General features: G+C 41.9%; 1 protein-coding gene across 1 annotated transcript; it reads left to right on the top strand.

Moving 5' to 3' along the window:
- The first annotated feature begins 3584 nt into the window (after positions 1-3584).
- Positions 3585-8805, top strand: dkk3b (dickkopf WNT signaling pathway inhibitor 3b). Its single transcript, XM_004084196.5, has 7 exons — positions 3585-3908; positions 4485-4601; positions 4668-4742; positions 7061-7153; positions 7455-7599; positions 8453-8603; positions 8675-8805. The coding sequence occupies exons 1-7, from the start codon at positions 3600-3602 to the stop codon at positions 8697-8699; spliced, it is 915 nt and encodes a 304-aa protein (XP_004084244.4). The 5' UTR covers positions 3585-3599; the 3' UTR covers positions 8700-8805.
- Positions 8806-10452: the final 1647 nt, after the last annotated feature.

Here is a 10452-nt window from a genome sequence, read left to right as displayed (position 1 = left end):
TGAGTTAGCTTTTTTAAATTAAGTCATGCTCACAGGTTTGTGTTTTTTCTTTTGTTTACTGCTGATAGCTGAGCCCTTGAACTTAACACTTTAACAACCCTTTGTCAGTTTTGCACATTCAGTGCAAACTTGACAGTTTGCACTGAATGTGCAAATTAGAATCAGGCTCCTACTTTTTCATCTGGAAGTGGTCTCTCCGTCTTGGTCAACCCCGCCCTCAAGCGGTGAAGCAGAGCTATGACACCCTCACACCTTTCCTTGATAAATAAACATTTCTAAATTAATAAGCCAATAATTGTCAGAATATAAACGAATCATAACAAGGAGAATCAACAGATAAAGATAGATGTTCACAGAGGCTGATTAACGCATTTAACACACCTGCAGAGGCAGATGGCTCTTGTTTTAGTGACTTCAATCAAAAACGCCTTTGGGTCACAACAATAAAAATGTAAATGTTGAGTTTTATTCAGTTCAAGTGAAACCTTGTTGAACATGCATTTTTTATTCTCCTTTGCTGCTAAGTCTTAAAACTGAGAAGCAACTCAAAAACAGAAACATTGATGAAGTTCTCCATACAGCCTTGGATCTAAGGTGTGCGTAAAGAAGAGTCACTGATGAACTGCAGGCTAAGGCTCCACACTGACACTAAAACTACTTTAAACAAAGACCTGGAGTCATGATCTTCTCCTTTTGATGGTTATTTTTCTTTTGGGAGAATTGTATTTACTCCTGTTTTATTTTTATTTTATTTTTTCGTAGAAAACTTTTTATATTTTTGTTAAAAATTGAGGATGTTCTTCTTGAAAGAGTAAATGAAATAAATTTAGTGAGTAATTTTGAATCATAAATGATCATGGAAGCCATACATAACACATGTTCTCTCTAAATTGTCCAAGTCATTAGCCATTTTACATAAAGTTTTCTTTCAGACACAGCAACATTGTTCTATATGGTTCCCTCATGTTAATGCAATTGGAATTTCTCAGCAGGTTTTCGGAAATTCCTTGGTTGAACATTAAATATCATATTTGCTTTTGAAGTCTCTTAATTGAAATATGTCTCAGTTTGAATCAAGAATATCGCGTGCAAAAATAATCTTGTGGTCAAACCAATTCTGAGTAAACATTGTCTTCCAGTTTGTGGTAATTACCCTATTTGTCCATAGGGGGCGCAGTAAGGGATAAAATTAGGACTAGATATCATTTTCCAATGGAAAAGTACTTGTTTGTGAAAATCTGAAATCTTTATAGGAAGTTTGGAAATTTCAAAGTCACATCTCTGCAAAAAATCTAATCCACCTACTTTTTTGAAGATGTTTTTGGGAAAATGAAACCATAATGAGTCAGGATTAGCCATAAAGTCTTTGAACATTTTATTCTAAAAGTGTTCACACCTCCCAAATTATAGTCTTTAATTGGTTGAGATTTTCTGATGTAATGGGTCTTATTTCTCCAAATAAATATATAAATACTTGAGTTAAATTTATTTTTATATTCTTTGGGTTAATGTAGAGAGCTTGGCACAGATATCTGAATTGTGAAATTCTCTATGATGTGGACGACAAGTTTCTTCCAAAAATGGTTAAATCTCTGATAAGCCAATGATTTAATGATTTCAGGATGAGATCAACCCTAACTCCTAACCCATTTTTTCCATCATATTTATTTCTTTTTCTTTTTCGTCTAATTAATTTAATTCGTCAATACTTGTACATGTTTTACTGGGATTGAGAACATTTGTTTTTCCGAACAAGAGTACAGGGGGGGTAGTTCACATTTTTGTAAATTTAGATGAAGCCTAGAAGCTTTGGTGAAAGCGTAAATAATTTGCAGGGCTTTAGTCACCATGTTTTTGTCTTCCAGAAAAAATAGTATGTCATCTGCAAACAGGCAGAACTCAAAATGGAAAACTTTAATGCCTTGAAAATTAGGAGTTGAGTACATAGAATGGAAAATATTGGTGATATTGGACATCCTTGCCTTATTCCACGTGTGACATGTATTCTGGGTGTTATTTCTGAGTTTACAGGATTTAACTGTAAATTTCAGTATAAAACATTTTTATAATTGAGAAAAAAAATTTCCAAATCCAAAATGTTCCCTTGTTTGAAATAAAAAGTTATGTTCTACAGAATCAAAGGCTTTTAAATAGTCAATAAAGAAAATGAGACGAGAATAGAACTCGTAAATTTACGACTATAAATGTCGTAATTTGACTTCTTTTTTTTTTTTTTTGCTGCTGACCCTAAAACTCTGTCGTAGACATTCCAACATCAGACACACAGATTTTTCTTGAATCATAGGTAATGAATAATTAATATGTATTTTTCACATGCTTTTGGAAATATTGAAAAATAATGAACAGAATTCCTATGCGAACTGCTGGGATTTTAATATAAAAATACATATAAAATTTGTATAATCTATAATTGCAAAACAAAGTGGTGTGCCTGATGTAGCCATGTCAGTGCCAGAATTCAGCATAGGTTTTATGTCTTTGGGTCACATGGTTTATGAGCTATTGGAACAAAATGAACAGAATTCATATGTGAACTGCTGGGATTTTAATATAAAAAAATCATATAAAAAATGTTTGTGCGTGGTATTATTATGTCGGAGCCATAATTTGGCATATATTTGGAATCATAAGGTCACATGGTTTGAAAGCTATTGAAAAAAAACAGAATGTTTACTTCAAACCATTTTTCTTATAAAATATTGAGCATGATTGCAAAATGTTCTCATGGCAACATTGCAAAATAAATACGATTGTTTAGACACAACATGAGGAAATGTTTTTAAGTAATTTATTTTTTTTCCCCCAAAGCTTTTAGTCTTGGGTTTGATCTTAAATCTTTTCCAACTCAAGCACTGTTTCATTTGTTGACGGTCCCTATGAGACACGACTGGAGATCCGCGCTGAACGTCTGTCGAATATCCAACCTAGAACTAACGTCACCGCAGGTTCCGGGGGCGTGACTCGTCAGTCAGAGGTTTGATGTAAACTAGAAGCAGAGGCTCTTGACCTTTTCAACACCGGGGCCCAAATTTCCCAGTACAAAGGGATTCGAGGCCTGTTCAAATATTACCATGTTGATTTAAATTGATCTACGTCTTGTAGGATTTGCATTTAAAAATTAAAGCAAGGCTTTTTATGGTTTATAAAAGTAAAAGCTTGTAGGAAAAAAATTGATACAATGTGAGGATCCCAAAGAAAATTATTTTCACACTGAACAAGTAAAGCAGGGTCTTCATCCTTAACACCTTATAACCGGTTGATGAACTTGACAAATTGGCAGTCTTCATTTTTGTAGATGTGGAGTCAGCATTTAGGTCCCACTGCCACAGATTCAGATTCAGAGCAGATGTGGAGGTTTGTTTTTGTTTTTTTGCGGCCCGCAGATTGGGCCGCGGCCCCATGGTTAAGAATCACTGAACTAAAGCATCAGGAGCCGCTGACGTCATCATTGTTCTCCTCCGTCTTTTCCAAACCGTCTCGTGAACTTTTATTTCAGTGAACAGTTCAACTCCTCTCCACCTTTTAGAGGAGATGACATTCCAGTGGACTCATTTGTTTGTATGATATCTTCTATAAAAATGATATCATCATACTCCGCCCCCCCGTTCCAGCCGGTCAGCACTCCTCCTCAGACTTTCCAAATAAAAGCCGCGCAGCTGCGCGCTCCGTGCGTCACTCGGCTCCTGCCCGCGCTGGTGGTGGAAGTGGGGAAGATGTCCGACGCCACGCTGCTGTCGGTTCTGTGCGTCCTGTGGGCGGCCGGCGGCGGCTCGCTGATCCTGCAGGACTCCTTGGAGCGAGGCCCAGTCAGCCTGAACGAAATGTTCCAAGAGTTGGGGGAGCTGATGGAGGACACCCAGCACATCCTGGGGGAGGCGGTGGATCAGGTCTGCTGTCTGTTCGTGCTTGAGATAGGGGGGTTCGGTGGCTGCTGCTACGCGCACTAAGGCGCCCGGTTTGCGCAAAAGTGCCGGACTTTTGCGCAAACCGGGCTCCTTTGTGCCAAACTGGATTTCTTGCTGTGTTTTGCCCGGAAAGTTTGAGAAAAGTACCTGAGAAGTTTCAGAGAGCCCTTCTGTGAAGATCCTCTGGTTGGTTCTGATGGCTTCTGTTCTTCAGAGCTTCAAACCTCCATCTTTGAACCTCCCTTGTGCTGTCCAAGGCACGTTAACGTTGGGAGTGGGGTCATCTAGACCCCACAAGACGGTGCACTGAACTCGTTTCTTCAATGATTTGTGATCTTCACTGAGTGAAATTCCCTCCACCTTTGTCATATAGGGATAACACGTCAAAAGAAGGGTGGGGTCATCTGGACCCCATAAGATAGCACAGAGTAGGGGTAATTAAAGCTGCAGATCAGAACCTGGACTTTTGTTAAAGCAGTCTATTTTTATCAACTCCATCCCTGCGTTTAATAATGTCTTAGGTTTGGTTCCAGAACCTTTTCTCATCCGATCCAACAGATAATCGCGGAGGGAGAGAAATTCTCTTCCGGCTCCAGAGATCCTCTCCACAACAGAACCCTAAAGATCACGAAGAGCGGAGACAGAGTGGCTGGTGCTCTGGACAGGACTGAGCAGGTGAGTTTGGAACTGAGGATCCTGCGGAGCATCTTTCTTGTCCCCCTCACCTCTTTGCGTTTCTAGGGAACTGACAACAGAACAGGAGAAGCTCTTGTGACCCACGTCCACGAGGCGCTGTCTTGGAATGGGGTAAACCATGTGAGTCCTCCTGAGAACCACACAGAGGTTCACTGTGGCAGCAACTGCAGCCTATTGTGAAGCAATCTGAATAGAAACAAACTGAACCGAACCTGAAGTCAGAAGAATGGATCATCTGAGGAAAACATCCAAACAATGTGTGCTTTAACCATGACTGGTTCCAGGTTCTGAGATGCTGTAGGGGTTTCACAGCAGACATGGAGACCGGCCTCCACTATATGCTCAGGCTGGGTTTCAGAGCTTTGTTGCTGTGACAGCTACAATATGGAAACTCTCACTCGTCCTGTTTCTGTACTGAATGTAGAACGCTTGTCTGCTTTAATCCTGCGTGTTCTGATGTCGACAACAATCTTCTTCTCTGTGTAAGACTATATGTTAACTTTTATAGAGTGAGCTCATCCAGGAAAGAGACCCCCCCCCTTCCCCCTCCACCACACTTTTCCTAGTTTTCACTGTGGACTGAAGTCATTATTGCTGCCTGTCTGCCCATTTTCCTCTGGAACGTGAGCTTGATTGCTTTCTTTCCTGGCAGATGTTCATGTGGTGGTTTGGGTAATGGGCCGGGGGGGGGGGGGGGGGGTAGGGTTCCAGATGCTTCAATGATTATTTAATGAAATTCCTCCAAGTTAACAATGTGTAGTTTTCGATTCAATTATATTTATATAATGCAAAATCCCAACAACAGTCGTCTCGGTGGGCTTTATACCGGTAATTGTAAAGTAAACATAAAATCATGAATACATAGAATTCAATAAGATAATACTAAACTTTAACTAAACAGACTAAACTAAAATGGACATCCCTGCCCTTACACCTCAGGGGTGTCCACATGAGTTTAAAACCGTTTTCAAATTTTCAATTTATTTACAATCTGGTTTTCATTCATTTGAAGCTGATCCTAAACTGACCTCCACGAGACTGCGTTAAAAACTCACGAGCCTCTCTTGGGCTGGCATCCCACTTTCCCACCTCCCTCAGTCGGTGCAGGCTCCTCCTATCTGTGGGTGGGTCAGACAGTCTGATCACATCCCCGCCCCAGACTGCAGCTGGAGTTACTGCTCTGTACTTATTCGGTCTTGACATCAGGTGGGGCTGCTGTGCAGCAGAAAGGCTTCTCTCATCACAAAGGGGGGGGGGACTGGAACACAAGCCAGAACACAAACATTTGAGCAAATGGAAAAGTGAGCCTGGCCTCACCTGTGAGGGCAGTTAAGGGAAGTAATGATGTTTAGAACACGGAAGCTGCTCTGACTCATCTCCTCTGACATCTAGAGAGAAGTTCACCTGGACAATGTAGGGCAAATCCTACACGAAAAATGAACAAAATAAAGCCGTTTTGTTACAAACTCGGTAAAGTAGTGACGATAGAAAGTGTTCTGCACTGTCCAGTAAAAATATTCTGTCTTGTTTAACCAAAAACTCAGTTCATATTAGTGATTTGGGGTTGTTGCTCCATACTGCCTTCCTGTGTGTAGACGGTAAAGCTTCTGCTCCAGCCTTTTAGTTGTCGGTCTGAGGTTAAACTAGTCCAAAAAGAGGACACGCGTAGACTTACTGTGGGTTTACAAATGATATAACTCCCATGTTTGAAAGCTGAACGGAAATAAAAACCCAACAGTTTCAGGGTCCCAAAGACCCCAAATCAGAATGAAAGATTGAATAAGTCTGCTAACCAACAGTCAGTCTCAGAAGGAGCTAAACGACATTTGTTTTGTGGAACTAGTTTGTTCAGAAAGGTGTTTGTTGCTCCTGAAACCGAAGCTTGTTCTAACCGCTCCACAGAGAAAATCCAGTTCTCCAGATCTGTGTTTATTACAACGAACAATGTGGAAACCATGAAAAAGAGGTTTCATGTAACGGCAAAAGCAACTTCCTACGATTGTGGGACTTTATTCAGGCACCGGGAGGAACGTAGAACCTGTCCTGGCATGATCTGTGGGTGTGTTTGTTTGAATGTTTGTGGAGATCAACCTCCACCCCAAAGAGGCCTTAGTTGGTCTGTCAGCAGAGATGCAGCTCACTCATCTGACTTTCACATGGCTTTACAAAAAACATCTTCATCAACTTGTTGGGTGAACATATTTGCTGCAAACTGCTGATGAGTTGTGGGTTCTGCCACTTTAGCTTAAACTTTACCTGATTGCTATCGGTCACCGTTGCCATGGAAACTGCTGGCACAATGACACCTTCTAAAATCTTCAAACGTCTCGATGAGGGGGGCTTTGGAGACGTGCACAGCTGAAACTGATGTTGGATAACTGTGTGGGACCTGCTTGAGCTCTTCTGTGAACTGAAGCCCACCTTGTGCTGATCTGCAGGAGTGCATGGTGGATGAGGACTGTGGGGACCTGAAGTACTGCCTGTATGAGATCCAGAGCTCCAGGTGCCTCCCCTGCACAGCATCAGATATGGTGAGGTCCTAGCCAGCCCTGCTGCTGCTCTGCTTCCACTGCACATGCTCAACTTTAAGAGTCTGCATACACAATCTAAGTGTACAAGGAAATGGCTTTCCTCTGATTATGAGAAATGCTGAACACCATGGAAGCCTTCATGGTGTTTGATAAATAAATCTGCTCAAACAGGTTCTGTAAAGTTCACCTGTCCGCTGCTGCTCAGCTCTGACCTGCTCTGCTCGTTTTGGTCTCCTTTGATTGGTTGTCTTATTGATGATCATGATGGAACCTGAACTGCAACCCGATTGCCTCCTTGCAGCCCTGCAGGAAGGATGAGGAGTGCTGCTCCACTCAGATGTGCGTGTGGGGTCAGTGCACGGCCAACGTCAGCAGAGGAACCGAGGGAACCATCTGTCAGGGTCAGAACGACTGCAGGCCGGAGCTCTGCTGCGCCTTTCAGCGAGGTAAAGCCCAGACCTGCCAGAGCTGCTGCTTAGATGCACGTGAGCGTGCAGAAGCAGGTCTTTGCTCTTTCGTTCGGCTCTTAGCGTTTGAATCGGCTTGCCTGCTCATGGTCGCTCCTACATTAAGTTGCTGCCTCATCTGGAACAAAAAGAAAAGTTTGTCCAGCATGCTTGGATTTGCATTCCACAATTGCAGAACAAGATGCTAAAAATGTGGTTAATGTCAAGACAGAGTATGCAAATCTATCTGAAGTGAAGGCTAACCAAAGAGCTGCTGGTTCCCTCTATACCAAAAGACAAACCTGCAGATTTAAGGGTCTCCATGGAGGAACATCAGTCTGGAGGTAAAATAACTTACTGCTTCTGGATCTACAGGAACAGTTGAACCTCTTAAGACCTGAGCCAATAGTTGAGCTAAGCCTCTACACATGTAGTCACAGAACTCCAGTTTAGCAGAAATAACTACTGTGATAATGTCCACACTTGTGGACGGCAGGTCCTAAAAATGGTTTTTGGTAGAACGGTTTTGGTAAACTGTTCTACAAGATGCCAAAAATGTGGTCAATGTCAAGACAGAGTTTGCAAATCTATCTGATTTACAAACTGTTCTACCAAGCAAAAGTAAATAGTTTAGTGTGTTTCATTGTATTATCTTCAGTTGGTCTCGAAGGCTATCGAGCATTTGCTGAAATGACTTTTCAGATCGGAGAAATTCTAACAATCTTTCTTTTTTTTGTTTCAAAGTCTAGTTGGATTAAAGTTTGGTCTGACGGCGGTTCTTCTTTGCTGTGTTTTGTCACCAGTTCAACAATAGCCGTTTTATCTTCCTGTGTGTCTCTGGTGCTTTCACCAGAGCTTTTGTTCCCAGTGTGTAACCCCAAACCCCAGAGGGGGGAGTCCTGCCTGAACCACCCCAACCTGCTGATGGACATGCTGGCCTGGGATCAGGAAGGTCCCAGAGATCACTGCCAGTGTGCCGACCACCTTCAGTGCCGAGCTCACGGGTGAGAATCTGCATTGAGCCTTGAGAAACACGCAACCGTTAGTGATGAGAAACTTTGTCTTTGTGCCGCAGTCTGGGATCTGTGTGCGGGGAGTAGAAGCCAGGCCATGCTTCACCTGCAGCTCATCCATCTCAAGAAGACGTGTTGCACTCATTCTCTTATTCATGCCCGCGAGTGTGTATTAAAGAACTTAAACATGTTATGACGTTTTGATTGAATCTCTACTTTTCCATCAGCTGAGTCAACATGAAGGTTTTTCCTTTTAGACACCAGGACTGTCGTTCATCATGAAGCCTGATTCATGTAGAAAGAACACATTCATCGTCCTGTCCTGTACAGTTTAGGTCATCTTTGTCTCGCTGACTAAATTCAGTCAGAATTGGTTTAATTTTTAGAAGGTTTTGGATGGTTTGGGGTCAGGATCATCTCTGGTCTTGCATGCTTCTGTCAGTACGTGGGTCATCCCACCCGCTGCTCCTGCCAGCTCCCGGGTCCAGACCCTCCTCCAGAGGACGGGGCTTTGTTAGTCGTGGCCGTCAGGCTGTGGAGAAACCTTTCCACCCTCTTTCTAAAAAGAAATCTACTCTTAAGACAATGCTCTTAACCATACGTTTGCTGTTTTTCACGGCGTCATTTCACATCAGTCACATTTCTGTTTTACCCTTTTTCTAATTTCGGTTGGTATTTCCCTGTTTTTGTTGAAACGACTGCAGACTTTTTCAGTTGCGTGATGATTCTGTTTTAAGGTGGAATTGCTGTTTAGTTTGTGACTGTAGAACTTTGGTTTGCTAAGATTATTTCTAAGAGTTCTGGAAAAAAAGGATTGCTCATAATAAATGACAACCATTACTTTGGACAAATGCTGCACTGTGAGGTTTCTCCAAACACTATAATCTTAGGTTGAAACCTTCTCTTATCCAATTATATTTTGTGTTTTATAGCAAAGGTATTTTTTAAATAAAACATGAAACTTTTTCATTTAGTTTTTTTTGTAAACAGTTTATTGAGCATTTTGTTTCTTTCATAAATCCTGTTTACAGTCTTTTCAGTCCCCATAAGCTGAGGTCATACTGATATTGGTAAGAGACATAACTGTTACCTGTAATAAAAAATAGTTATAAAGTAAATAAAATAAAAGATCGGTAGTGGGCTAGTAGTTATTAAAACCTGAAATGGTTTTAATAATGGAAGTGTTAAGAAGCAGTGTAGGAAAAATCGTTTCGGCGATATATCGCAAAAGTTCATTGGGTGATACTTGCATCGATTCAAAATGCTGTCAGGATAATATTTATTTTATCCTTTCTGAGCGTCCTTCAGCGTCTGACTCTTGTTTTCCACTTAAACCTCCCACTGCTAGTTGGCAGCAGAGCACACTAGTTTACTACAGCGTGTGAGAAAACAGAGCTGCAGCTGAAGTGGAGACTGTCATGTACATAAAGCATCTTAACCACATTAAAGCAACTCTCCTTCATCCTGTCATGCTGCCTCATCATCACACTTTAATGTTTATGGAAAGAATCTGTGGGTTTTTTTCCCCCCTTTATTCTGAATCACCATTTGAGCCGGTTTAGCTCGTGCTGGTTTGCAGCGCCTTCCGTCCGTGAAACCAGGGTCCAATTCCAAGCTGCTCCCTGTTCCCTTCTCTGCTTCTGTGCCGGTCCCAAGCCCGGTTACTTTGAGAGGGTTGCGTCAGGAAGGGCATCCGGCGTAAAACAATGCCAAGTTAACCTCTCCTCGAAAGAGTGGTCGTTTCGTTGTGGCAACCCCTGATGGGAGAAGCCGAAAGAGAAAGAAGATTTTGAATCACCATTCAGGCCCCTGGAGAATCTACATTAAGCAATGTTGAAAA

Source organism: Oryzias latipes, chromosome 6 (assembly GCF_053564925.1).
Source record: "Oryzias latipes strain Hd-rR chromosome 6, Olatipes_Hd-rR_3.1".
Classification (NCBI taxonomy): Eukaryota; Metazoa; Chordata; class Actinopteri; order Beloniformes; family Adrianichthyidae; genus Oryzias; species Oryzias latipes.
Note: the sequence above shows the minus strand (reverse complement) of the source record. Positions and strands in the feature narration are given on the sequence as shown.

Coding starts and splice junctions, on each gene's coding strand:
- dkk3b (XM_004084196.5), top strand. CDS start 3,600: ATGATATCATCATACTCCGCCCCCCCGTTCCAGCCGGTCAGCACTCCT. Junction 4,602..4,667: donor CTCTGGACAGGACTGAGCAG/GTGAGTTTGGAA, acceptor TTGCGTTTCTAG/GGAACTGACAACAGAACAGG. Junction 4,743..7,060: donor CTTGGAATGGGGTAAACCAT/GTGAGTCCTCCT, acceptor GCTGATCTGCAG/GAGTGCATGGTGGATGAGGA.